The 27,874-nt window shown below is 48.1% G+C and overlaps 2 protein-coding genes across 5 annotated transcripts in view; both read left to right on the forward strand.

Moving 5' to 3' along the window:
• Positions 1 to 9,289, forward strand: part of TMEM209 (transmembrane protein 209) — a 52,097-nt gene extending 42,808 nt beyond the window's left edge. For all 3 annotated transcript variants that reach the window (XM_078376529.1, XM_020777772.3, XM_020777771.3), the window contains exons 9-15: positions 405 to 501; positions 1,439 to 1,564; positions 2,372 to 2,469; positions 3,466 to 3,580; positions 3,862 to 3,959; positions 6,464 to 6,537; positions 7,609 to 9,289. In XM_078376529.1, the coding sequence (XP_078232655.1) occupies positions 405 to 501; positions 1,439 to 1,564; positions 2,372 to 2,469; positions 3,466 to 3,580; positions 3,862 to 3,959; positions 6,464 to 6,537; positions 7,609 to 7,663 (663 nt within the window). In that variant the 3' untranslated portion in view covers positions 7,664 to 9,289. The remainder of the gene's footprint in view (positions 1 to 404; positions 502 to 1,438; positions 1,565 to 2,371; positions 2,470 to 3,465; positions 3,581 to 3,861; positions 3,960 to 6,463; positions 6,538 to 7,608) is intronic.
• A 5,483-nt stretch (positions 9,290 to 14,772) lies between these two features.
• LOC110070124 (uncharacterized) overlaps positions 14,773 to 27,874 on the forward strand; it is a 36,553-nt gene continuing 23,451 nt past the window's right edge. The window contains exons 1-3 of one of the 2 annotated variants that reach the window (XM_078376531.1): positions 14,773 to 14,990; positions 23,789 to 23,941; positions 26,830 to 26,957. In XM_078376531.1, coding sequence (XP_078232657.1) covers positions 14,858 to 14,990; positions 23,789 to 23,941; positions 26,830 to 26,957 — 414 coding nt within the window. In that variant the 5' untranslated portion in view covers positions 14,773 to 14,857. The remainder of the gene's footprint in view (positions 14,991 to 23,788; positions 23,942 to 26,829; positions 26,958 to 27,874) is intronic. The other variant, XM_020777767.3, reaches the window with a different exon arrangement.

Genomic DNA, 27,874 nt, shown 5'->3' on the forward strand with positions numbered 1-27,874 from the left:
TTATTTTACTACCCATATGATTCTCCACCTTTGTTTATAACATTTTGCCCGCAACTCGGAAAAAAGGTAGCTTTCTAGAGTACAGCGTATTTATTATTTACAGTGGTGCCTCGCTTAACGGGCGCCCTGTTTAATGAGGAAACCGCATAGTGATGAAGATTTTGAGTAAATTTTATAAAATACAAGCAGCTGTCCATTCCAGAACTTATTGAAATAATTTTTATAATTTTTTATTTTTCTTTCGATTGACAAGGGCATTTTAAAAACTCTTTAAAACTCTTTTAATTTTTTAAAATTTCTTATTTTTCTTTTGATTGACAAGGGCATTTTTTTAAAAAAAATCTCTTGTCGCTGGTCTTTTAACTCTGCATTTTCCCTCCCCCCCCTTTTCTTCTTTCTTCTAGTGGATCAATGAGACCATTTTAGTGCCTCTCGTTCAGGAGATTGAGTCTGTGAGTATGCAGCTGCGGAGGATGGGGTGTCCTGAGCTGCAGATTGGAGGTATGATCGTTATGGGATGTAATTTCCTGCTTAAGTGAAGCCTCGGGATCTGATGGCGTTAGGAGAGGGGTTCCCAACCGTGGGTCCCCAGAAGTTCTTGGACTAAAACTCCGAGAAGCCTTTGCCCCTAGCTGTGCTGGGCCAGGATTTTGGGAGTTGTAGTCCAAGAACCTCTGGGGACCCATGGTGGGGAAGCACAACAGCGGCTCAATATCAGGGGTCTTAGCTTTCTCAGTGGTTGTTCCTGGTGTGTATGTGTGTGAATGAGTGAAAGTGTGGTGCAAACCTTTACTATGTGCCTAAATATTCTGTGGCCTTCCTTTTGAGTATAAAAATCTCCTTGGCCTATCAGAATTATAATCAGAATCATGGAATTGGAAGGGGCCTATAAGGCCATCGAGTCCCACCCCCTGCTCAAGGCAGGAATCCAAATCAAAGCAGATCTGCCAGGTGTTTGTTGATCTAAGTTTTTCTTGAAGGCCTCCAAGGTTGGAGCGCTCACCAACTCCCGAGGTCATGGGTTCCACTGTCGCAAAGCCTTCTGGGAGTTTTAGTCCAAGAGCTTCCGGGCACCCGAGGTTGGGAACCCCCTGTCCTTAACGCCATCAGATCCCGAGGGCTTAACCAGTGCAGAACAGAGAATATAGTATAGGAAGCTGCCTTCTCCCGAGTCACAGAGTTGATCTGTCAGTGTCGGGGACCTTCTGCCTGTGAAACGTATGGCTCTGAGCTCTGATGTTTTTCCGGCAGAGGGAACGCTAGGATTCAAACATGTTCTGCTGAGGCAGTTTGGATAAATTTTGCCGCCTTGTGTCATCAAACGCAGTCTTGTAATCCAAACAAAAGGCAGTAAACTGTTACTATCAGGATTTCTTCTGCGACCTTGGGAGTCTTCCGTGCGAGGGTTTATAGCCCCCCTCTTCTTCTTTTTTTGCAGATGCTAGTATCAGCAGTCTGAAGCAAGCAGCCCTGGTGAAAGGTCCCCTCATTCCTACGTTGAACACGATTGTGCAGTACCTGGACCTCACACCCAACCAGGAATATTTGGTTGAAAGGATCAAAGGTAAACACAGTCACTTCGCAGAGCCAAAAAGGTTGATGGGCCTTGTTTTTGCACTCACCGGGCGGACAAAATCAAATTCACCGGCTTAGCCAGTTCTCTGCGAAGGTTTTGCTCCCTTTGCATTCATTCCCCCAGGGAATGAGACCTTGTGCCTTGGAAGATCTGTGTGTGGTGCATGTCAGTCACGGGAATATTGGAACTGGCTAAAAATGTGTGCCTTTGGGGAAAAAAAAACAGGCCATTAAATATTACAGCCGGTTGGAAAACTGGGTGCACTGAGCATGCCCATTTTGGAAAAGTGGCCCCCCAAATACATGCAATTTACCACACTGGTGGGGGAAGCATTGCAGGAAGATACAGAACTAGGATGAAACAAGAACACGCTAGCGAGAAAACAGCACAGAAATAGGCAACCGACAGATTTTCACATTGAGCAGTCTTGATGGTACCAGCCAGTTTTTCTGTACTCTGCTTCCCACGGATGGAAAGGAAAGTGTGGGTCAGGAGTAAACCACGCATTGCGGGTCTTAAGTTTTCACTGGGGTTAGAACGGTGCGCCTGGCTTCCTCCATTTATGGTAACTGCAGGGCAAGGAAGTTTCAAGAACTGCATCTTGCGAGGATGAATGCGTGTGTGGCATTGCTTCATGATGGTTTATTGCAGCGTGGCTTTCTCCCCACCCCCACCCCCGTGTCAGTGCTGATGGCTGAGCACCACCTGTTGTGTGTTTGCGATGGCATCGCCTCTTGTCTCCTTCCCGCTGTGTCACCCCAAGTAATCTACTCTTTTCATTCTGGCGACTCACAGAACTTTCTCAAGGAGGGTGCATGAGCTCATTCCGATGGAATCGAGGAGCAGACTTCAAGGCACGCAAGTGGGATACGGATCTGCCAACCGACTCTGCCGTAAGTCATGCAGTTTCTCGTCGGCCAGGGAAGGAGGCTTCCAGGCAAGGGTGGACTCCCTTTGTTACCCAAGCAAGGGTCCTGGGACTTAGAACTCCCTCTCTGGGTGGTGGTGATGATGATGATGGGCCATCAAGTCGATTCTGACCAAAATCACTGAGCTATCCAGCTAGAGTAACAGAAGCAAGACTAAGATGAGTGTAAGAATTGTGGTCCATAGAAGCAGGGGCTTCTGTCTTGTGTAGTTTGGGGTGTGTGACTTAGGCAGTGCTGTGTACCTGACATTCTGAGTACCACTTCATCCATCTGAAGAAGTGGGCCATAGTCCACTAAATGCTCTACCTCTATTAAAGTCTTGTCTGAACTACGTTTAAATAGCAAATAACCCTTAACACTCCTTCGAACAGACTGTGCCCCCTTCTGCTGGAACTCCTTCCATTCAAAGTTGCAAAGAGGGTTAAGGTTCAAGATGGTTGAATGCATGCAGTCCGTGATAAGATGTGGAATGTTCACTCTGTTATGTTGTAGCTAGCGAGAGCCTTTATCCAGAAACAGGCCATGCATTCTGCATGGGCATCTTAGCCAGCATCCAAGCAGGAGGCATGGACCTCAAGTCTGTTTTCCCACATAAGCATACTGGTATTCAGCCAGCCTTTTTTCACAAGAGGAACAGCTTTTTCACAGCTCCCTCCTAGCATTTAGTGAAAGCAGTAAAGGGGGTGTGAGGCTGCGTGGGCTGCTCACTGCGTGGGCCGTCTCTTCCGGTGGAGTTCATCTTAAGACCTGCAGGATTGACATACAGACAGGAACAGAGAATTGCAATGTAAGAAAGGAGCCGGGGGTGTGTCAAGCCCTCTGTGCGCCCGTTCAGCGCCGGGAGGAAGCCGTCTCTCCTCCTATTTGGTCTCCCTTCAAAGAAGATAGCGGAGTTTTTATTTCCATTTTCTAGCAGCTGTTTTCCAAGGTGCTCTGAGCGGCTTCATTTTCTTCCTTCAGATCCTTATGCATGTATTCTGTACGTACCTTGATGCCCGGCTGCCGCCTCATCCAAAATACCCCGATGGCAAAACCTTTACCTCCCAGCATTTCATTCAGACGCCGGATAAGCCAGGTAAAAAAGGGGTCTGTAAAACATGGCATGAGCTGGGCGGCGGCGTGGGGTGGTTTGCTTCTCTTCAGGGCCTGCTCTGCCCGTGGAAGAGGCCCGTGAATCGCTGCGCCAGCAGAACGCCTCGCTTGGCGTGGAGCGCTTTCTGCCCATGGGAACGTTGCTGACGTTTGAGGTCCTGGGACTGATTTATTGGGAGCTCTGTTCATGGGACATCATCCTAGGTGATGTGAAAAGGGCTTGTAGACTTCAGCAAATTCAGAATACCGATTTGTCGTTCACAGACGTGGCAAACGAGAACTTGTTTTGCATCTACCAGAGCAGTGTCAACCCTCCTCACTACGAACTTATCTACCAAGGCCAAGTCTACAATCTACCCAAGGTAAGAATGCAGGCGCTTCTCATCGATGCCTCTAGAATGGTGGTGGTGGGGGAAAAAACAGAAAAAGAGGTCTAAAGCTGTGAAGTAAACCTCTAGTGGAACGGAGGCAGGGTCAGCGTAGGAGCAGGATAGAATCATGGAGTTGGAAGGGCCCTCGAAGGCCATTAAGTCCAACCCCCTGCTCAAGGCAGGAATACAAAGCAGATCGGACAACAATAACTGTCAAAGGTTCTCTTGAATGCCTCCAGTGTTGGAGCGCTCACCACCACCCTGAGGTCATGAGTTCCATTGTTGTACTGCTTTAACAGTTAAGATTTTTTTCCGTGAATATAACAACCCAGCTTTGGAAAAGTCGTCTTCCTGAAGGGAGTGGAAAGTGTGAATTCCTCACACCATGGTGCCGAATCTCTTGTTGACCTGGGTAGCAGATTCCTGTTCTTCTTAACTAACTTGGCTTGCTAGATGTTCCTCATGACCTAGTTCATTCCCCTCGCTGCTCACCCTCCCCTTACTATCTCCCTTTTGTAAATAAGTTGTGCTGTTTGGGCTGTGTAAGGATCAGCAGCAATCATCGAATCATGGAGTGGGGCGGGCCAACTGTAAGGCCCTTGAATCCAACCCTCTGGCTCGAGGCAGGAATCCCAAATCTGAACAGATATCTGACAGAGGGCAGTCCAGTTTTCTCTTGAAGGCCTCCAGTGCTGGAGCGCTCAGCAACTCCCAAGGATCAGCTTGTTCCTAGTGTATTAGGGGACGTGGTGGCGCTGCGGTTTAAACCGCTGAAGCCTCTGGGCTGCAGAGTCAGAAGACCTGCCGTCGTAAGATTGAATCCACGCGACGGAGGGAGCTCCCATCACTTGTACCAGCTCCTGCCAACCTAGCTGTTCAGATGCATGTAAAAATGCAAGTAGATAAATAGGTACCACTTCGGTGGGAAGGTCACCGTGTTCCGTGTCTAGTTCGCGCTGGCCACGGGACCATGGAAACTGTCTATGGACAAACTCTGGCTCTACGGCTTGGAGACGGGAATGAGCACTGCGCCCTAGAGTCGGACGCGACTGGACTAAATATCAAGGGGAACCTTTATCAGTGTATAATGGGGATGCGTAAACCCTTGCAGGCAGTGACAAAAAAGCAAAGGGTACGGCTTCTATTGAGCCTCTTAATGTCATCCACCCAACCCATACGATCATCTCAGTCGAGGCCCCTCTGCATAGCCACCCCGAGGCAGCTGACTTGGTGGAACCAGCTTCCAGGGGAGCTCCGCCCGGCCCCCTCCCTGTGGACACTTAGGAAGCAGCTAAAGACCTAGCTTTACAAGAAGGCTTTCCACATTGACCCTGGCCTGACCTTCTTTCCCCTTTTCCCTTCCATCCACTTTGCTTTCTATAGGATTCTTTCGCGCACCATCTTCTGCTTTTAGGGTTAGTCGCATTTTGCTCTTAAGTGTTTTTATTTCTATTTGTTGTCTGTTTTATATTTGTTGTAACTGCTCAGAGTTGTGCCTTGGCAGATCGCCTTCTCCCACCCAGGTCTACCCGAATCACTCGACAAAGCCAGCAGGGACGGCTGAGGGGCCTCACGCCGAGAGAAGTCCGGAAGGAAAGAACAAGAAACCGGGCCTTCTCAGCAGTGGCCCCTCGGTTGTGGAATACTCTCCTAACGGAAATCCGCCTGGCTCGCTCGCTGGGCGTTTTTAAAAGCCATTTAAAAACTTGGCTCTTTAGGCAGGCCTTCCCTCCAGTCAATTAATTGATCTTTGTTTCTTAATTATCCTGTCTTGATAATGTATATATGCATCAGTTAGTGGGTTTTTATCATTATGTATGTTATGTTATTTTATTGTATTTTATCACTTACGTAAGCCGCCCCGAGTAGACTTTGTCTAGAGGGGCAGGGTGTAAGTCCAAATAAAGTAAAAGTAAAGTAATGGGAGCGGGATACAGATGCAATAAATAAATATCGGCTTCCCCATAGCATGGGTGCATCTCAATTTTCAATTAGTTTTACTTCCATAGGATCCCTGATTTCTCCCAGAGTTTGAGGCTAGTATGCATGCCCTATAAGCTATACCCATCTCTGAAGCTGTGTCTATTCTTTTAGCAAGGTAAGGGCCACTGTGCCGAAGGGAAGAGAAAGGGAAACCATCTACCCTGCTGCCTTCTATGGCCTGCATCCCTTAAGTCTGGACTGCTCCCTCGGCTGCTGTACAGCTTTCTCTGGTTTCAGAAGCCAGCATACGGTGCGGTGTGCTGAAGCCGCCTTCTCCTTTCAGGAGTCCTGAGATTATTATTTTTAAGGATGCTGAATCATCCACCGGGCATGTGTGAGAGCATGTCACAGACTATGCACAAAACGGTCTCCTCTTTTATGAGCACCTCTCCATTTAGAGCTAAACCCGAAAGTAGCAACCTAGGGAGGAAAAGGCTGAGCGATAGGATTTCTCCATCTCTCGTGGGCCTCCTTTCTTATCCATTTTCTTTCCTTCTGTTTTTTGGGCTTAGGGCAGAAACAATTTGTTCCACACTTTGCTTATGTTCCTGTACATCATAAAGACAAAAGAATCTGGAATGCTGGGGTAGGTAACGCTGTTTCATCACTTTACTTAAAGAGGGTATGGAAAGAAGCAAATGCAGAAGTAAAGCAGGCTGACTTGAGCGTTTCCATCTTTAGCACAACTCTGTTATGCGTGTGTTACCCTCCCATTGTGTTCTACAATCTTTGGTCCATATCCTGACAGAGAGGGTCCCTTCAGGCAACAGACATTGCGCGGTTTTGTGAGGTCTTTGTGGTACGACTGGGGATGCCATCCACCAAGTGCACAACCGGTTGTGCGACAGGTCAAACAGCTCAGCGGCAGGCGCGAGTTCTGTTGCACAAAGAGAAATCTCTGCAGGATACTGGCCTTTGCAAATTAGACACAATGAGCAGAGGGCCATCAAGCTAAATGGGTGGAATTTTAATGTTCCTCGTTAAATCTCTAGAGGGGGAAAGTAGAAATTGATGTAGTGCAGTTAATAAAAAATAACTTTCTACTGGCGCCCCGTGCATTTGAAAAGCATTTCTTTTGTAATCCGAATTTAGAAGAGTCTGTTAATTTAAAACCAAAGATTCATGATAGGTTAGAGTCTAAGCCAATAGTTCTCAACCTGGGATGTTCTTGGACTACAACTCCCAGAAGCCTTCACTAGCTGTGCTGGCCAGGACTTCTGGGTGCTGTAGTCCAAAAGCAATCTGGGGACCCCAGGTTGGGAAGGACTGGGTTAGACGAAATGCCTGGGTCGATGCAGAAAATGTTTTAAACGTCTTGGCTTCAGAGGAAGGTTTTAAAATCTGATGAGGAATGGTATAGTAGCTGAATCCTGTTGATTAGTCTGTTAGCGTAGCCCCACTGATTCCGTGAAGATTTGATGATTCCACTCCTCTGTAAGTTCCCTTGATTCAAATGGGCCTACTCTAGTTGCGACTTACTTCAGCCTAGTGGAATCAATAGAACCTAGGTGGGACCGCTATAACGTGACTTGCTATGCTAAGGAACGGGAGATCAGCCATTAGTTGACAATGATGTCAATACTGAGGTCTAGTTGTACTCTATCTTCATATAAATATGCAATGTATCTTAATATAAGTATGTGAACTGTGTTTGCAGGAGAGTCAATCTTGGCTTATCTGGTGTGAACGTCCTGTGGATTTTTGGAGACTAGCTGGATTTCATTCAAGCAAAACCCCAGTTGGGCCCGGGAATGAAGACCTCCACCCACAGGGAGGAAGCGTTTTACTGCACTTGCTGCTTTGAAACATTATTTGGATATTAAGCAGGTGGTTTTTGAACTGTCTTTAAACCATGATCAAACACCTTTTGAACTGAAACAGGAAAGATTTTGTGTATAATGTCAATATCATAGTAGGAAAGTTCCTGGAAAATTTCTGGAAGAATGGAAGTGTCTGTTTCGGGAATCCTTGCTTCTACTGGGTTGGAAAGGTTTCGTCTAGACATCAGAGAAGAAGACACTGTGATTCTTCCGTCCCTCTGTCCTGGAAGGATCTCGTCAGCATGATGCCAAGTACACTCCTGAACTGGAGCCAAAGTTTCTATTGGATTACGTGGTCATTATATTAACTATAAGAGAAAAAAATGGTGACATCGTTGCCCCTGAGGGCGAGAATCTAAACACAGGGGGATAGGATAACACAAGGACTTCACAGAGCCTTCCTTGGTTCTCAAGATGACAGTGGGGTGTGCCTTCTGCCACCAGCGCCTACGTGGTTTGTATTTTCTGGTTTTGTTTCTTGGCTTTTAAACGACAGTCCTGTAGCTGGCCCAGCAACATCGTTTGGAGTTGCTCACTTACTCTACAAGCTCTTCAAATAAGATTTTAAATAAATCAGGAAAAAAGAACAAGCTTACCTCTTCAATAGACACTTCCCCCAGGACCCCTTAAAAATGTGCTTAATATTGGCTGAAATCCTGTTGCATTGTGCAAGGAATCAGACGTACTAAATCAGTGGCGATTTGGCAAGTCAGCTCTTTTGTAAATTTCCCCTGAGTCAAGGGCGGGAACCTACTCTAATTGTAACTTACTTTTGCATAGTACAGTCGTAACTCTATGAGAGAGATCTGAATGTCCTCTTTTGGAGATCTTTGCTTCTACTGGGTTGAAACAGGTTAGTGTTAGCCATATTTAACTAGAGTAGATCCATTTGAATCCATGGAACGTGTGACGGCTCTGACTCACGGCATCTGCACTGATTCAGTGTCCTAGCACGAAGCAACAGGATTTCAGCCAATGTATCTAAGCCTTTTCCATGTTCTTGTGCCATTTTTTTAAATTCACATTTCCAGCGTAGGTTTGCAGTTACTAGAGAGTGTGGCCCACAACTCTTCTTGACATGAATGAATGCGCCTTCCGTTCATGCCCAGACGGCTTGAGAAAAGAGACTATTCTGGCCGATTGTGGACATCTTTTAAACAGTTGTTCCCCAAAACATTAGCATAGAAAATCTGTATACAAGACAGAGGTATTGCAAACCTTAACAATTTATTTTTTTAAAAAAAACTGTTTTTAAAGCTAATTTTCCCGAATGCCCCCGCAGGAAATGTAATTCGTTTAATTATGCCCAGCCCCTCGGTCCACATCTTCCGCTATATTTTGTAGGAACAAGCAGCTGGGTGAGATGGGGCTTCTGTGACTACTGATTTTGTCTCTCTCCTTACCGTTGTGTCAGTAGCCGTTGTTTCACCTTTTCTCGCCCGTGCCCCGCTCACCTCAGAACCCGAGGCCTTTGTTGATATCTTGGTGCTATCATTAAATGGATTGATTTTTTTGGTACTGCTTTGTTTTGTCGTGTGTGTGTGTGTGTGTGACAAGTCTGGAATTTGAGTGCTCCACACTTGGGATACGATCCTGGTGTTGTGCCGACACCGTCGCTGTGCATCAATGGTGATGAGGGAAGGAGCAGTCCTCCCTCCCCTCTGAAACCCTGTCGAGATCCATGGAAGCAAGCAGACTCTGGGACTCTTTTTGAGCGACTGAAGAGAGCTGCAGAGATAGGGAAGGGGCTGGGGGGGGGGGTTTAAGGGTGAAATCCTGTTGCATCAGCAATGGGGTGCACACACAATACTGGAATCAGGCCTTGCCCCCCTTGACAGCTCAGTGGCTTAGCTCTCTGGCTGGGGAGCCAAAGATTGGGAGTTTGATTCCCCCACCGGGCCTCCCTGACGGGCTGGATGCGACGATCCAGAGGGTCCCCTTCCAACTCTGCCGTTCTAAGATGATGATGGCAATGATGAGGATGACAAAAAGATGAATCTCACTAGGCAAAGAGATTGTCTCCTAAGCAGCTTGCAAGCAAGGGGTTCCTTCTCTCTCAGCCAGGTGGAGACGCGTGTCTAGATCAAGGGCAGGGATAGTTCCACTCTATTCTGCTTTGGTCAGACCTCACCCGGAGTCCTGTGTCCAGTCCTGGGCACCTCAATTCAAGAAGGAGGTTGACCACCTGGAACGTGTCCAGAGGAGGGCGACCAAAATGGTCAAAAGTCTGGAAGCCATGTCCTACGAGGAGCGGCTTGAAGGAGCTGGGAATGTTTAGCCTTACAAAAAGAAGGTTAAGAGGGGACATGACAGCCCTGTTTAAATATTTGAAGGGATGTCATGTGGAAGGGGGACAGGTTTGTTTTCCAGGGCTCCAGATAATGGGACACGGAGCAATGGTTTCAAACGACAGGAAAAGAGATTACATTAGGAAGAACTTCCTGATGGTCAGAGCTGTCCGGCAGTGGAAAAGGCTGCCTCGAAGAGTGATGGAGTCTCCTTCTTTGGAGGTTTTGAAGCAGAGGCTATGATCATGGCCACGGGCCCCATCACCTCCTGGCAAATCGAAGGGGAAGAGATGGAGGCAGTGACATATTTTACCTTCTTGGGCTCCATGATTACTGCAGATGGGGACAGCAGCCACGAAATTAAAAGACCCCTGCTTTTTGGGAAGAAAGCGAAGATAAACCTAGACAGCATCTTAAAAAGCAGAGACCTCACCTTGCCGACAAAGGTCCGCATAGTCAAAGGTATGGTTTTTCCACTAGCGATGTGTGGAAGTGAGAGCTGGACCATAAAGAAGGCTGACCACCAAAGAATTTGTGCTTTTGAATTGTGGTGCTGGACTGAACAAACCTATCCATTTTGAAAGAAATCAACCCTGAGTGCTCACTGGAAGGACAGATCCTGAAGCTGAGGCTCCAGTACTTTGGCCATCTCATGAGAAGAGAACACTCCATGGAAAAAGACCCTGATGTTGGGAAAGAGTGAAGGCAAGAGGAGAAGGGGACGACAGAGGACGAGATGGTTGGACAGGGTCTTGGAAGCGACCAGCATGAATTTGACCAAACTCCGGGAGGCAGTGGAAGACAGGAGGGCCTGGCGTGCTGTGGTCCATGGGGTCACGAAGAGTCGGACATGACTTAACGACTAGGCAACAACAGGTGCCTCCTTTCTCCCCATAGGGGACCCAAGACAGCGCACAACGGCTGAAACCAGAAATTTAAAATTTCCAGGATGGAGTGAATTTGAACCCAGGTCTCTTGAGTCCCCATCCAGTACGCTGCCCACGAACCCTCACTGGCTCAATTAAACATCCCTCCACGTGATTTCTGAACTGTCCCTGGGATTTGCTTTCTTCCAATCTGTGAGATGCGCATTAGCCTCTATGGATGGTTTGATAAATAGCGGTTCTGTTCACACTTCTGGCCCGGGGCTAGGATATAAAGGACAGCTATAAACTGCCAAACATCCTACCATACTAAAAAACTTTAATTTGAAAGTGGTCGTTTGGCTGTCGGAAGGCAGCTCAAGGAGGAAGGAAGGCTAACGCCTCGTAGGGGGGTTTTAAGTCAGAGATGGATTGGGATGAATTGCAAGAAATGATCCTATGTTGTATTTTTTTTTAATTAGAATTCCCGAAAACTTGTGTCTGGTTTAGGTTTCTGCAGATCTTTGGTCTACAAAATCAAACATTTCCCGTCTCTTGTAGAAGCAATAGGTCTACTCCTCTCTAGGCAGGAACTTATACAGAAAACCAACGCAGGGCAGCCAAAACGAAGGGACTTTAAACACCGAATGTTCAAACGGCCGTGGTATCTTTACATGAAGTCAGATACGTCCTATGGCTTTATTTATTCATTTATTTAAAATATTTTTACCCCGCCTTTCTCCCCGAAAAGGACCCAAGGGTGCCTTACAACCATGGAAGACCACGTTTAAAATTGAAAACCATGGAGTATGCAATGGTTGGTTAACACCATTAAAAGACGGTATAGTGGTGCCTTGCAAGACAATTTTAATTCATTCCGCTTGTATTTCAAAATTAGGAACCATTATAACAATCTCCTTTGCTTTGCAAAGTGGACCCTTACTGTGGGAGGGAACACCCTCGATCTTGAACAAATTCTGGAAGAATTAAATCAAAATTTGCTGATCAATGTCATGATATGCTGGTGTTCCCCTTTCCGGAAGAATTTTTATTTTCATGTAAATGGCATTAAAGTGGTACCTCGCTAGATGATGACCTTGCAAAACAACAAATCCGCATGACGATGAGTTTTTGCGATCGCTATAGCGATTTGCAGAGCAGTGATTCCAATGGGGGATTTTTGCTGGACGATGATTTGGTCCGTGCTTCATGGACCGTTTGTTCAGAAGACAACGATTTTTCCAGCTGATTGGCGGCTTCGCAAAATGGCTTCCCTGTGTTTTCGGGACCCATGCTTTGCAGGACAGCCATTTTAACAGCTGATCAGCACTCGCAAAATGGCTTCCCTGTGGGCGATCTTCGCAGGACGACAATGTATTTTCCCCATTGGAATGCATTAAACGGGTTTCAATGCATTCCAACGGGGAAATGGTTTTTGCATGACGATTTAGCTAAACAGCGATTTCTGTGGAACGGATTATCATCATCATGCGGGGCGCCACTGTACTAGTTTTCCTGTTCTACCAACTGCTACTGAGAGCCACCGTGGGGTGGTGGGTCAAGGGACAGACTAGGAGACCCGAGTTCCGATTCCTGCTCTGCCGTGGTAAACACCGTGTGGACAAGCAGCGCTTGTAAAACCCACACCTTGAACACCCTTGGCATCACTGTAAGGAAGCGGATAGTGACTTCTGATGATTGCACCAAATAACAGTAACTTATTTATTTGTTTGCTTGATTTATATCCCGCCCATCTGGTATATTTTACCACTCTTGCTACCAGCAAGTGTGAAAATGTATTTGTAACGGCAGTCAGCTGGAGAACGGAAACATGTGATAAGCCACCCAGTTTTAATAGCTATTTGCTGCTTCTCCTACTTAATTTTAATTTTGCAGGGCACAGCTGGCTCCCATCGTTAGTGCTAGCACAGTGTTTATACCACTAAAAATTATGGATGTACAGTATATAAAATATAGGTAAAATTAAAACCCAGTTAGAATCTTAAGTGTTTTTGGCCAGCAGCAGGCTACTCCCATAGCGTCGTCTCGGCCGTTTGCTTCGTTTGTCCCCCTCGTGGGACATAAAATTGCATGCACGGAAGTGCTGCATGGAATGAATTTCTCCACAGTCACATAAAAATTGTCCTGTATAGAGATGGGGGAGAAAACCAGAAAAATTGAGGGAGGGGAAAGTTTTTCTCCATTTTTTCCCCCCTGGATCTTCCTAAATTCACTTTGAAGTTGATGAAGGTGTGTTGCGGAGAATCCTTTGCATGCCTGTAATCGAGGGCTGACCCCATTTGTTGCTGGAGAATAACCATTCAGAGCGCAGGCTGAGATAAACCTATTACCGCCCTTTCGACAATAGATTACAGCAGAGCTGACATCGTTCTGATGAGCAACCACCGTACTATAATTAGCAAGCGTTTATTTATAATGCCGGGGGAGAGAGACGAGGATGCAAAAAATAAATCAGGTCACCGCCTTGCAGCCAAAGTATACTTGACAATATCGGCTGCGAGAACTTTTGGTGGAGAGACAAAATTAGGATTCGTCCCCCCTCCAGTTAAAAATTCTCCACAATTGCCACCACATTTCCCAGGTTCACCCTTGTTTCTCCTCCCCGAACACATTCAAAAGGCTGCGATTCTTCGAAGCTGCCGTTTAAATCAGGGTCTATTGATAAGAGGGTTCCCGCTGCGGTGTGATGGCAACAGGATGGACTACGATTCGTGAGGCCTGGGTTCGAATCTCCACTCAGCCACAGGAACTCACTGAGACAAGAGGAACTGGTAAAATCATGCCTTGAATAACCTCACTTGCTTTGATCGCCCAGTTAGGGTCATGATGACGAGTCGGTTCCATCTTGTGGGCAGAAAACACACACACCTATTGTTCCACCACCCTAATTAACCAGGGAGCTGGACAGGGTACAGGTTGTATTTGTCTTCAGTGTGGAAGGGCTGGTCACTCTCGAATCAGCCTTCTCAGCCACACTAGACGCTGCTCCAAGTCCTCCATACAGAGCATGTTACCCTAGTCTCGAGAGACTGAAGGGTGCCTAACTAACTAAAATTATTTACAAGTTACCTTCCATTAATTTTATTTTGCTTTTGTGGGTGTGTACTGAGGCTTAATTTTGCTTTTCGTACACTTCTTATATTTAGTGTTTTTCAATGGCTGCCTATTAGGCTCCTGTGTTGTAAAAACCACCCAGAAAAAAAGTCCTATAAACAAACAAACAAATAAATATTGATAGAAAGGTGGGCTGGTGGGTTGCTCTGAAGAAAGGCAGGGAGTAATAATAATAATAATAATAATAATAATAATAATAATAATAATAATAATAATAATAATAATAATAATAATAGCAGCAGCGGCAGCAGCAGCAGCAGCAGCCCTTGCTTAGGGTTCATCTTTCCCCAGCAGAAATGGTAGACTGCTGTTCACAGACCACTAGCCCATACAGCCGCCCCTCTTTTTTTTCCCAGAGTCAGACACCAAGACCCGCTTCGGGACATGTTCACACATGACATGGAAGGAAGCCCATCTTCTGCCCCCCCCCCCGCTCCACTAACAGGCGTGCACGCGTTGGCCCCGTTCCTACGTTGACACGGGTGTGTGTGTGTGTGTGTGTGTCATCAAGTGCCTGAGACGCCTCCTGCCCTCTTTCTGGAGGGCGGGGGGCGCGCGGAAGGAGCCCTATTGCTCCGATCACGTCTGGATACGGCAGCGCGCAAAAGGTGAGACTCCCCCCCCCCCTCCGCCCCTCTCCAACTGGGGCAGGAGGCGCATGCCCGGTGGGGCGCTGCCTAGTTTAAACCCACCCGGCGCTGGCCCGCCCCCTTCGCACGTGCCTGGCTCGCCCCGGGGAGGCGGCGGCTGCGGCTCAGTCGCCCTCCAGCCGGGCGCGCGCATGCACACGTTCGCTGGCCATGGCTGCCGACCCGGGTCGTGGGAGCGGCGCCGGGACTGGTCTTCCTCCTCCTCCTCCTCCTCCTCTTCCTCCCTGCGGCCCCGGCCAGGAGGATCCTCTCCTCCGGCGGAGATACACGCAGGACAGCTACGGTGAGTAGGAGCCCCTTGCACGCATTTCCCCCCTGTACGTGTGGATGGATGGCTAGATAGATGGAGGTGCACGGGGGCGGTGGGGGGGTCCCCCTTCTTTCTTTCCTGTCGGGACCAAAGAGTTCTCTCCCCCCCCACCCCACGCCCACCGATATCTGTCCCGGGGATGAGCCGCCCCGCCCCGCCCTCCCTTCGGACGTGCTTCCAAATGGGACACGCGTCTTCAGCCGCCGGCGCCGGGTCCTTCCATCCCGGACCGTTTAGTAGCGTTTAATCCTCCCACCTGCGACTCCCGGGCGTGCCGGGTCGTGTTCGCTCCGATGACTTGCTTCTCTCTCTCTCTAACTCTCGCCTTTCGTGGGGCGTAACGTGTGAACGGGCGCTCCCGTGGCTAACCGCGCGCTAATCCGGTCGAAAGCAGAAAGAGGAGGGATCCCAGTGGGTCGCCTTTCCTGGGGAGCGGGTGGCGGGCTTGTTTTCTTGCTGGAGAAGGAAAACCCTCGACTTCAGAAGTTGTTTTTATGGGGCAAAAAAAAATAAAAATAAAAAAATCAGCGCCTGCGGGTTTTGGTGCGATTCAGGCAATGATCCCGGAGTCATTTACTTGGGGGTTGGCCTCCTTGAAGAGGGGCTTCCTTTTGAGCAGACACGTGTCAAGGACGGCCTGAAAAATAACCGGGTCCACCCCCCACCCCCCCAAATTTTCCCCCTTTGAAGGAACGGCCTTTTAACTCGGAACTGCACAGATGGAATTTCTTGTGAGTAAATGGTCTGGTTCAGGTTGGAAGAGTGAAGGTGGAATGTTGCTGCCACGCCCCCCTAGCCTGGTGCCTTCTAGAAGAGATGGTTTGGACTACAACTCCCATCATGTTGGGCCATTTGCCAAGCTGGCTGGGACTGATGGGAGTGGCGATCCAACACCGACGGGAGGGGAGAGACGCGTGGCGGAAAGCGGTTTTCATCTCCTGGCATGTAGGTAGAGAAACAGGAAAAGTTCCTTTTGGACTGCCGCTCCCATAATCCCCAGCCAGTGTGATTAGGGGTGGGATTCTGGGACTTGTAGTGCACAAAGCTCATATTTTTCCAAGGGTGTAGGGGTGTGTGTGAGGCCCTAGATAAGGAGAGAGTTTGTGTTTTGCATGCCACAGGCCCAGGACAATTTAATCAGGTTACTTGTGTGCAGGTACAGCGTAGATTTGCTGGTGGGAATAGGCAAGTCGGAGCGGGACCAGCCCAGATTCGGTGGAAAGCCTTTTCTGAGATAAGGCTGCTGGCAATAATCATCTCAACAATGATGTTTTCAACAATAACACACACAAAAATCCAGCATGTCCGTGCATTGAGCAACTTTCCTGCATGAGACAATTGCTTTAAAGCACAGATTCCACCTCCCCCCCAAAAAAATATTTGTGGTATTTTTCCTTGCCTGTGTACTTTTCCAGACTTCCCATGCTCAGAGGAGTAGAAAATAAATCGGGATCTGCAGGTTATTCCTCTCTTGATTTCTCATCCCCAGTTGCAACAAGAACGGGAACGAAATCAGAGTGATTGTGACACCTTTTGAGACTCGCTCGTGGGTTTCCTTTGAGCGTTTGTGGGTTGTGTGTGAGTGTGACGTATATATCCATGCATATCTAAAATGAATGGGAGGATTGCACATAGAAGTCACTGGAACATTTCCAAGGTTTACTCGTCTCTCTCCTGTCTTGGACCAGAGACTTCTCGGCCGCCTCTCTTGGCAGACATGCACAATCTATAAACTTAGCATATCTGTCTACCTATAACAAAAATCTTATTCCCTTGCTTGATACACCCCCAAGGAGGCCTAATATAATATTTCCCTGTTGATTTATAACATTAATCTATGAATCTACTAATCCTAAATTTTGTTCTATATTAAGACAACATACAATGAGATGCAGAGAATGTAAAAGCTAAGTAGAGAGTTTGAAAAAGGGTCACAGAGAAAAGCCGCACAGTGCAGGCTCGCACCAAGGTATATCCTAATAGCAAATGTCCAGGGGATGTATAAGCAGCGACGCCCACCTTTCAGTTGGGAAATATCAAGGTGGAAAAATACCTTCTGGTGTCTGTGCCTGGTTATAGATGTCATTGGTGCAGACCAGCATCATGGACAGGTCGCCCCCTCCCATGGCAGTCCCAGTCAGGAGAAACTGAATGCTGTTCCCCCCCCCCCGCCCTTGGCGCCAGAGTGTCTATAAGTTTAATTTCTCAATAAATGGATGTCTGCAAACTAGATTTCACTTTCACGTCTTCCTTTAGCCAGCAGAAACCTAGACACCCCCCCCCCCCCAAAATTTATAAACGTAAGTAAGACTCCGAACATTGAGAATAATTATTACAGAGATTCGGAGCGATCCCATTTAGGTATATTCGGAACTTTCCGAATATTGCGTAATTCAGCGAATTCTTAATATTTTTGAATCTGAATGCCCATCCCTGGTCAAAGGCACCCCAAGCGGTGTTTAGTTTAGTTTTCTGCTGAAAAAGACTTAGAAGAGCTACTTCCCAGGGGTTTAAACAACAGCCGGCCGCCCACCTTCGTCTCCCATATGGCTGCAATGAATTTCCAAGGGGTAGCCGTGTGTTGCAAGGTGAGTGCAGCATCTTCTGGCATTGTGGAAGGCTAATCGGTTTTATTTCGGAGAAGCGTTGCTGGGCGTCAGCCCTACAGATCGTGAAAACGAATTATACCTCCTTGAGGGCAAAGAGAGCCCGTTCGTCTTTCCCGGGGGCAACGTGGATAGAAGGAGGAAAAGGCTCGGGATGGTCTGAGCAGGGTTTTGTGTAGCTGAATGTTTTTATCTTTTTCTTTCCCTCCCCCCCCCCCCGGCCCCACTTGTTTGTGCAATGCTTTGGGGCCTCCGTGGACGCTTGTCACGTTTCATAAACAAGCTGGCAAGCGCATCCTTTGTTTCCGTCCAAAGCGCCCACTGTACAATTCACAAACGGACAGCAATTTTGTTTCTGCTTGGAGACCCGGTTTCTGGGCTCAGAAATCCTTTCACGCTAAAACCCTGTGTCGTTTGTGCCAGATGTTGATTACGGAGATTTGGAGGCTTGAGTCTGGTGACACACAGAGCAGCCTGTTACAGCCTCTGGCTCGTCTGAAGAACATGAAAATGAATCAGCGGGCAGGTTTTTATTTTTAAAACCAGTGCCAGCTTGCAGGTTACACTGGGCTCATCTCACCACAGCAGGAACCTCTTGTTTCTGCAACCAAGACAGTTGATGTCGGGATCTGTCACAGCCCAAAGTGAGGTATCCCTCAGGGACTTCACCAGGGTTAAAACCAGAGCATTTCACGCACTTGTAGCTTTGCTCCTATTAAACAAAACTGCTTAATATTCAACTTTTCTTTTCTTTTCTTTCTTTCTCTTTCTTTTCTTCCTTCTTCCTTCTTCCTTCTTCCTTCCTTCCTTCCTTCCTTCCTTCCTCCTTCCTTCCTTCCTTCCTTCCTTGCCTGTGGCATGGCTTGAGCTAAGGCAGCGCTCCCGTGTTCTTGTATTGCAGTGTGTGGGGGGGTAAACTTGGGCCCACCGTGTGGTTTTCACTACAACTCCCATAGTCTTTTTTACCACTGACTGTGCCAGCAAGGCCTTCTGAGAGTTGTCAGTCCAAAATATGTGGGAGGCTCACAGACCTTGCCCGAGGACAGAGGAAGGCCGGCTCCGAGTTTGAGAAGCAAAGAAATCAATTAGTTTTCCTCTGCTGTTTTGGAGAAGTCTTTTTCTGTTACGCTCACGTAAACAGGATCATGCATGAGTGTCAGAGGTGTGATCGCCACTGGTTGGAGAAACTTCAGGACAGCTTCTGTTGCGCTGATGTCCGTGTTCGTTGGCTGCCCAGGGAGTCTTGCGCTCATGCGCACATCCCTTCATATTTGCTACTCAAGGGGCCATGGGTCCACCCGCCTGGCGTGCAAATATTGCTTCCAGTCGTGCTTCAGAAGCACGTTAACAGGTCTGCTGGGCGCTTGCTCCCAGGACTGCCTCCTCATTCTTCTTGCGCTGCGCGCCATTTTCATGTGACTTAAGCATCACCAAAAGGGCAGCAAATCCCCCCGGAATGGAAGTTGCTAACCCTGGCTCTGACTTGCGCATACTGGGTCCAGTGGAGTACGCTGGTCCATGCGTTTGGTACACCGGATTTACGTCCGAACGGGCGTCATCATTCGGACTCGGAGGTCCTTGAATCACCACCCTGCACCTCCTTGATGAGTAAAGATTGCAAACGTGTTGTGTTATTTGGGTTCCTTTTTTTGCAAGACTTTTATCTTGAAGGCTTAAAATATGATACCGGGGCCGCGAATGATGGCGCAAGAGCTTAAAATGTTTGGGAAAGGATTTTTTTTCTGCCTCCCCTTTTAAAGCGGCGTCTTGATCCAAGTGAAAAAGTCATTAGCGTCCGGGCTTTGGAGTCTTGGTGCGAGAAGGTTCAGCCGATCTGTTTAAATACGAAGGGATTAGCAGACTTCTGTCTTGTTTGGGATTTACTCCTGTCCTCTCCCTTGTTTTTCAAAGCCAAGCACCATTCCCCCCCCCCCGAGACACGTGGCTGTTTTTAAGGGACTTCCTAGATAAGTTCGTCTGTATATCTTCATAGCCTCCTTTCTCAAACAACCCAATCTAAGTGGCCTTACGGTCTTGTTTGCCTGCAAACAATGTCCGGGAATTTCAATATGGCCTCCCTGACGTCAACTCAGGGGCCTTTATGAATGAAGTCATCTCATCGTTCAGACTACGTGCCGGTTTGCATACCCCCGTTCTTTTCCCATCTCCCCCTGTAGAGAAGGGGAAGAACTTTTCCACCTATTTTTTTTAACCATGCTGTGGTTAACCTTTTTTTCTGACATACCTAGGGAAGTGGTTCTCAAATGTGGGTCCCCAGATGTTCTTGGACAGAAACTTCCCCAGTAGCTGTGCTGGTCAGGATGTTTAGGAGTTGTACTCTGAGAACATCTGGGCACCCAAGGTTGGGAACCACGGATCGAGGCCTTCAGCGTGGTGATTTGAAGAGTCCTATCGGATCTCCCCTCTTGTCTTCTTTTTTCAAAGCTAAACACGCCCAGTTCTTTCAGTCTTTCTTCCTAGGGCTTGGTTTCCAGCCCCCTTATCCTCTGTGTTGCCCTCCTCTGAACTGGTTCCAGTTTGTCAGCATCCTTCTTGAAGGACGGTGTCCAGAACAGGACACAGGATGCAAGGTGAAGCCTAACCAGTGCTGAATAGAGAGGGATTAGCACCTTGCGGGATCTGGAGAATAGACTTCTATTAAAGGTAAAGGTAAAGGTTCCCCTTGACAATTTTTGTCCAGTCATGTTCGACTCTAGGGGGCGGTGCTCATCCCTGTTTCCAAGCCATAGAGCCAGCGTTTGTCCGAAGACAATCTTCCGTGGTCACATGGCCAGTGCGACTTAGACACGGAGTGCCGTGACCTTCACACCGAGTTGGTCCCTATTTATCTACTCACATTTGCATGCTTTCGAACCGCTAGGTTGGCGGGAGCTGGGACAAGCGACGGGCGCTCACTCCGTTGCGTGGATTCGCTCATACATCTGAAGATCTACAGACCTTACAGCACAGAGTCTTCTGCAGTTTAATCCACAGCACCACCATGTCCCTTGACTTCTATTAATGCAGCCCAAAATCACATTGGCCTTTTTTGCAGCTACATCGCACTGTTGGCTCATCTTCAGCTTGTGATCCACACAGCAGTTCCAAGATCTTTCTCACTCGTAGTATTACTGAACCAACTCTCCCCCCCCATCTTGTAACTGTATGTTGGGGGGGGGGTCCCATCAGGAGCAAAACTTTGCATTTACCCCTGTTAAATTCCTTTCTGTTGTTTTCGACCCAGTGCTCACGCCTATCAAGATTTTTGTCTGTTGAGGTGTGAACCCAGGTCTGCCATGGCCTTGTCCAACACTCTGACCACAAGAAGATACTACCCGTCTAAGCCTCAAAGTATCTTTCTAGATTTGCCTCTGCCTTAGTGTCTTAGGGACTTTGTAGTTCTTTTCGTGTGGGTTCTCCCCTCTCCCAAAATTTCTCAAGGAACCCTTCTCGATGGTGGAGACCATCCCTGACTTTTCTGGCCTCTTCTGGCACTCCTCAGCAAAGGGGGTCACTGTGGATGGTCCTTCCCATTGATAAAAGCCATACAATGGGTTGGGGTCTCCTTCTTTCTAGACCTGGAGCTGAGGACATCAGGGTCCGTCTGGAGATTTTCCCGATGGAGCCTTTCTCCTTCATAACGTACCTGTTTCTTTGTGGTTGATAGCAATCTTCTTTTCCCATCATCCATGCGACATTTGCCTTGTTTCGGTTGGAGTCATGGCAAAGTCCCAGACTTCCTACGTTTTTCTGCCCTTTTTGAAGGTGTGGTTTGTTTTCCAGCTCATTTTGTTCCGCAAGATGGCGTTTAGTGCTATGGCGCTCACACTGCCAGCTAATTTCTGTGGTTGGAGGGGTCCAGACCAGAAGTGTCCAGTTCACTTTCAGTGAGGCTATTGATTTGTGTTCAACAGTGAAAGAAGGTGAATTGTTTTGGAAAGCGAATTTGAACGTATTTATTAAAATATTTGACCCAACTCTGGGAGGCAGTGGAAGACAGGAGGGCTTGGCGTGCTCTGGTCCATGGGGGTCACGAAGAGTCGGACACGATTTAATGACTAAACAACAAATTAAAATATTTCCTGTAGAGAAGAGGCGTGTTTTGAAGTACAATTTTCTTGCAAATCTCAATCACCATTTCTGTGCAACCCACTGGGGAAAAGTAATTTTGGCCTGTTTGGAAGACTTCTTATCAGGTATTCCTACCTCTCATAGCTGTCTGTTAGGGGATGAAAACTTTGAATGCCTTTTTTGAGAGAAAGAGAACGTATAATGAATGAATAAGTAACCCTCCCTCCCTAGCCTGTTAACGATTCAAATTTAGACAAATATGCTGCTGAAAATGTGCATGTTCTAACTATAGATGGTGTCTGGGACCCATGGGTCGGTGGGGCTGGCTGGCTGCTCCCAGAACATGTTTGAAAGACCAAACGTGGCAGGGGGTGGGCAGATGGGGCCCTCCAGTTGTGTTTGCCCAAAAGGTCCTGACAGCCGGAGCCCCCTACAGAAAGCGCCAATCCAGCCCTTTCAAGCTTTCTCCCTCTCTATCGGTGGGTGTCTTTTCTGATGCGCAATCTGGGGACACTTCCGTTCAGATCTTGCAAAGGCATCTGTGCTTAATTAGTATAGCTGTAATGGTATAATTGATTATTTTGGTGGCCGTCATATGAGCATCAAGCGAGCAGGATGTGTCAGCGTCATGTGAAGAATGCTCTGGCCCTTTGGATTGGGTGGGGACCCTTTTGGGTTTTTTTTGGGGGGGGCTGCTCCATGTGCCATGAGTCTGGGTGGGGCTGGAGCCCTCCTCCACCCCATACATCAGTGCTGGCCCTTGTCCACTGGGAGGCAATTCCTTTACAATACTCTCTTTCCTAATAACGGGGTTTTATAGAACATTTTACAGTGTCTTGCATGCTTTGCATGTTGTTAATCGTCATAATAACCTCATAAGGTACAGTAGGATTCTCCCCATATTGCAAACAGGGGAGGGAGGGAGGGAAGGGCTGTGCCTTTTCCAGAGAAACGAGCTGGAGCCTCCTTTTTGTATTTAGAGTCCTTTAGAACCCCCCAGCAGCATGGGAGTTGTGGTCCCCCCCCAAAAAAGTCACTGTTCCAACCCAGGCTACGAGCTTGCAGTTGCGAACAATACCTGAACCCAGCAGTTTTCATTGCTGAGAAAAGGGGGAAAGCAACATGTGCCCTTCCAAAAGATGCTGGACTACAATGGTCATGATCCCCGCTCACTTATGAGGCTCATGGGGGTTGTAGTCCAGCAACATCCAGAGGGCAACACGCTGTCTGCACTGATGTCAGCGCTCAGGACGAGAAGGCAGCATCTGCACCAGGTGAGCATAATAGGTCTCTAATGGCTGAAATCCTGTGGCTTAGCACTGTAAGTGGCAACTCGAGTAGGTCCATTTTGAAGCAGTGGAACGTATGGAGGAGCTGGCTCCCCAAATCCCCACTGATTCAGTGGGCTTTGTTGTTGTTTAGGCATTAAGTCATGTCTGACTCTTCGTGACCCCTTTATGGACCAGAGCACGCCAGGCCCTCCTGTCTTCCACTGCTTCCCGGAGTTTGGTCAAAACGGTGGGCTTACTCCAGTGTAACTTACTGCACCCAACAGCAGGATTTCAGGTGTTAACTGAAAGTTATGTCAACGCTGAGGTCTGGTTCAGACATATTCTTTTCGACGGTGGCTGATTTGCTTTCCTCCTTTGGCTTATTTGTGCTTCTGTGAATTTCCAATGGGATGGTGTCGGGAACCTTCTCCAGGAAAAACGCTAGAGGCGTGTGGTTTCGTGTCCTTGAACTACAACTCCCATCATTCTGTCATTAGCTATTTTTTGTTGTCCCGAAACACAAAGCTTCACTCCTCTAAAATCCCATGTGCTGCTCGTTTCGGGGGAGAAGTGGCACCGCTCTGTGGCTGTGCCACGGGAAACTAAGCTTGCCCATGCCCGCCGGCCATGTAGCCATAGAAGAAAATCCCAGTGGGGCTCTCCCCTTCGACTGGGGAAACAGTCGAAAGAAGCCTCAGTGATTTGCAGAGCAGTGGCAAATTCCGCACGGTGGCTGCACGGGTCTGTTCTCGGTCTACAAATAAACGAACCCTCGTCCTGGAGTTTTTCCGCTCCATTGATCTCTCTCTCTCTTGCCTTCTAGACTTCCCCAGAGACCTGGAGTACAGGGCCGACCCTCACCGGAGAGGGTCCCTCTGTGACCGGCACTGCGCCGCCATTAACAACACCCATGGGGACCTTGGGGACCTCCATTCGGGTTCTCATCACGGCATCCTTCCACCCAGGATAGTCCCAGGTAAGAGAAGAGGGCCCTTGGGATTTCCAGCAGGCGCCAAGGCAGGGGATGGTGAGGAGGAGGAGGAGGAGGAGGAAGACGACGGCTACTTCCACAATTGGCTGGTGGGCGTAGCTGTGGGGGGGGGATCGTAGCCCAGAAAAAATTGCTTTTTCAAGATCTGAACCTATTCTGCCTTATTATAGCTCTGGCTAGCCCTCTGCAAGGCACTGTATCATAGAATCGTCGTAGGGTTGGAAAGGGACCTCAGAGGTCCTCTAGTCCAACCCCTGCCCAAACCAGGAGACCTCAGACCATCCTGGATCTCAGACCCTCCTGGACTGATGGCTGTCCCATCTTTTCTTGAAAACCCCCAGTGATGTGGCACCCACCGCATCGGGAGGTGAGCTGTTCCATGGCTTCATGGTTCTGCCCGTCAAGAAATTCCTCCTGATTTCCAGGTTGGATCTCCCTCTGACGGGTTTCCACCCCTTGGTTCTTGTCCTACCTTTGGGCGCCATGGAGAATAAATCGATGCCCTCTTCCCTGGGGCAACCCTCCAGATCTCGTAAGACTGCTATCATGTCTCCCCTCAGTCTTCTCTTCGTTAAGCTAAACATACCGAGTTCTTTTGAGTCCTCCTTAGGATTTACCCTCCAGTCCCCTCATTGTCTCAGTTGCTGTTCTCTGCACCCCTTCTAGAGCCTCCAGGTTTTTGGGGGGTTTTTGGTATTGTGGTGACCAAAACCGGACATAGCACCTCACCCGCGCGGTAGGTGTGGCTGTCGTGAGGACTGGTCTTAGATTTTCCTGCCCAAGGCAAGGTGGCCTATATTTCCCTGCCCTGAGGTGACAGCAGCAAGCTTGCCGGTGCCTAAAGCAGAAAAACCCTGTGGGTTCCTCTTTTCAGCCCTAAAAATGTAGCAAAAGCTGCAGACCAACCAGGGAATAAGGAATAATTTGGCCATCCTCTTAGGATGCCCCAGACTTGCCTCACGGCGAGGTTGCCGTTCTCTTTAACTGTAGTTTCTTTTTAGTACAAAGGAGGACAAGATCTGGGATAGGTTTGTGGAACTAGGACACGGTACACCAGGAATTCCCAACCTTGGCTCCCCCAGGTGTTCCTGGACTACGACTCCCAGAAGCCTTCACCACTAGGTGTGCTGGCCAGGATTTATAAGAGTTGTCGTTGAAGAGCATCTGGGGATCCAAGACTGGGAACCATTGCAGTGCAGAGATACCAGCTGCAGGTGCAAATGGACTGGATGATAAGCTTTCTTTCCCTGGAAGTTGGTTTGTTGTTGTTTGGTCGTTAAGTCGTGTCCGACTCTTCGTGACCCCATGGACCAGAGCACGCCAGGCCCTCCTGTCTTCCACTGCCTCCCGGAGTTTGGTCAAAGTCCTGTCAGTCACTTCGATGACCCTGTCCATCCATCTCATCCTCGGTCGTCCCCTTCTCCTCTTGCCTTCACACTTTCCCAGCATCGGAATCTTTTCCAAGGAGTCTTCTCTTCTCATGAGATGGCCAAAGTTCTGGAGCCTCCGCTTCAGGATCTGTCCTTCCAGTGAGCAATCAGGGTTGATTTCCTTCAGAACGGATAGGTTTCTTCTCCTTGCACTCCAGGAGACAAAGCAAAAATTAAAAAAAGACAAAAACATTGTGGCTGCTTAAAGATGAACAGCTATATATTTTAACACGGGGTTTTGTGAATAAAGTCCATCTCCTCAGACGTAAGAGTGAGACTACGGGACGGTCATATTTATACTTGGCCCCACAACCAGTTGGTGATACAAATTTGGGAAACCGCCTTTTGAAAAACCGCACCACCCACAACACCTTTTGAAACCCTTTGCCAAGTGGGGCAGAGTCTCAACCGCAGTCCTGCAGCCAAGACTCTGCCTACCACCTGAGTTTGATCCTGTCAGGTTTGGGTAAGTCCCGTCAACACTGACTCAACCTCCCCTCCATCTGAGTTTAGTAAATGGATGACCCATCTCACTGTGATGGGGGACATGTGTTGCTTGCGTCATTAAAAATTGTAAACGGCCTCCAAAGAGTGCTTTAAGCTTTGGGGGGCAATATGGAAGCAGCCCACTTTGCTTTTTCATTTTGAGTGTTTATATGACCGGCATACTTTACTAGATGTGAGTGACAAGAAATACTGAAGGGTGTGTCATCAGCTTTACCGTCAAGTAGACTCATGCTTGCTTGTTTTCCTTTCCATCGGCATTCTGACAGTATACCGACAAACGGGAAACAAATGTAGGTCATACAATGGTAACTTGAGTACAGTGGTGCCTCGCATAGCGATCGCTCCGTTTAGCGATGAAATCGCTTTCCGATGAATTTTTTGCAATCACAAAAGCGATCGCTTTGCAATGTTCCCTATGGGGGAATTTTCCTTTGCAATTATCGGTTCCCTGCTTTGGGAACCGAGCATTGCAAAGCGACGATTTTAAAACAGCTGATCAGTGGTTTCAAAATGGCTGCCGGGTAAACAAAATGGCCACCCGCTGTTTTCTGGGACGGATTCCTCGCTTACCAGGCAGTGAAAATGGCCGCACTATGGAGGATCTTCGCTGAACGGTGAGTTTTAAGCCCATAGGAACGCATTAATCAGGTTTTAATGCGTTTCTGTGGGCTTTTTTATTTCGCATTGCAGCGATTTTTGCGTAACGAATTACCGTCGCAATGCAAGGCACCACTGTATTTAAAAAAGATAAATTTTAAAAAACCCTCTAGATTAAAAATCTGGGAACACTTAGCGAGCACCTGGCTAGTTAGAGCCATAGGTGTCTGGGGGGGGGGGGGTATAACTCCTAAATTTATTGTTCTCGTGTCCGCATTCACCCTGACGTGCCGGCAAAAGACCCACCGTGTTCTGGTTTTTTGTGTGGTTTTTTTTTAGTGCTCTCAAGTCCTTCTTCCTGCCCGTACCACTCGGAGGAAGTGCAGACGTGCGATGGCTGTTTGATGAGAACCACCCTGACCGCCGAGAATGAAGTGGAAGCTCACAAGCTCTCCAACAATTACAAGGTCTGTATGCTTCCCATTCTGGTGTGTGTGTGTGTGTGTGTATGTGTGTGTGTGGGAAGTTTCAGAGAGCAGAAACTCTCTTGCAGAGGAGAGGAGGGTGAGCCTGAGGGATCCGTTTGCCTTCTTCCAATTCTGGCGCTCAGCAAAGGGACCCCATCTTTTGGTTCCTCTGCTGTCCCATCACCTTTGGCCTTGTCAGGAAAAAAAAATCAGGATTGCTTTAACTTGCCAGTGGGTGCAGAGTTTTGAATGTTGGATTAAATTTCTCTAGATGCACAGCAGACGTGCAGGGCTTCACCATGCAGAGTAGCTTCAAGTTCCACCCAGATTAGTCCACCCCTTTTCTCTCATCCACTGGCCCTCACCATCTCAGTAACTCACTTTGAGACACTTCTAAGAAGAAAGCTTTTCATTACCTGCAGTTGAATAAACCAAACAGCAAACTGACAGACATGACGGCTGTGAGCCACAGACTCAATGCGTCCACCAGAGTCTGGAGAGGAAAAAAGACACTCAGCAAAGAGGCGGGGCTGCCAGAAATTCTGGGAGTTATAGTCCAAGAATTGTGGTGCTCGAGGAGGCTCTTGAGAGTCCCCTGGACTTCAAGGAGAACAAACCTATCCGTTCTGAAGGAAATCAACCCTGAGTGCTCACTGGAAGGACAGATCCTGAAGCTGAGGCTCCAAGACTTTGGCCATCTCCTGAGAAATCTCCCTGGAAAAGACCCTGATGTTGGGAAAGTGTGAAGGCAAGAGGAGAAGGGGACGACAGAGGACGAGATGGTTGGATGGTGCCATCGAAGCAACCAACATGACTTTGACCCAACTCAGGGAGGCAATGGGAAACAGGAGGGCCTGGCGTGCTCTGGTCCATGGGGGTCACGAAGAGTCGGACATGACTAAACAACTAAACAACAA

Source organism: Pogona vitticeps, chromosome 5 (assembly GCF_051106095.1).
Source record: "Pogona vitticeps strain Pit_001003342236 chromosome 5, PviZW2.1, whole genome shotgun sequence".
NCBI lineage: Eukaryota > Metazoa > Chordata > Lepidosauria > Squamata > Agamidae > Pogona > Pogona vitticeps.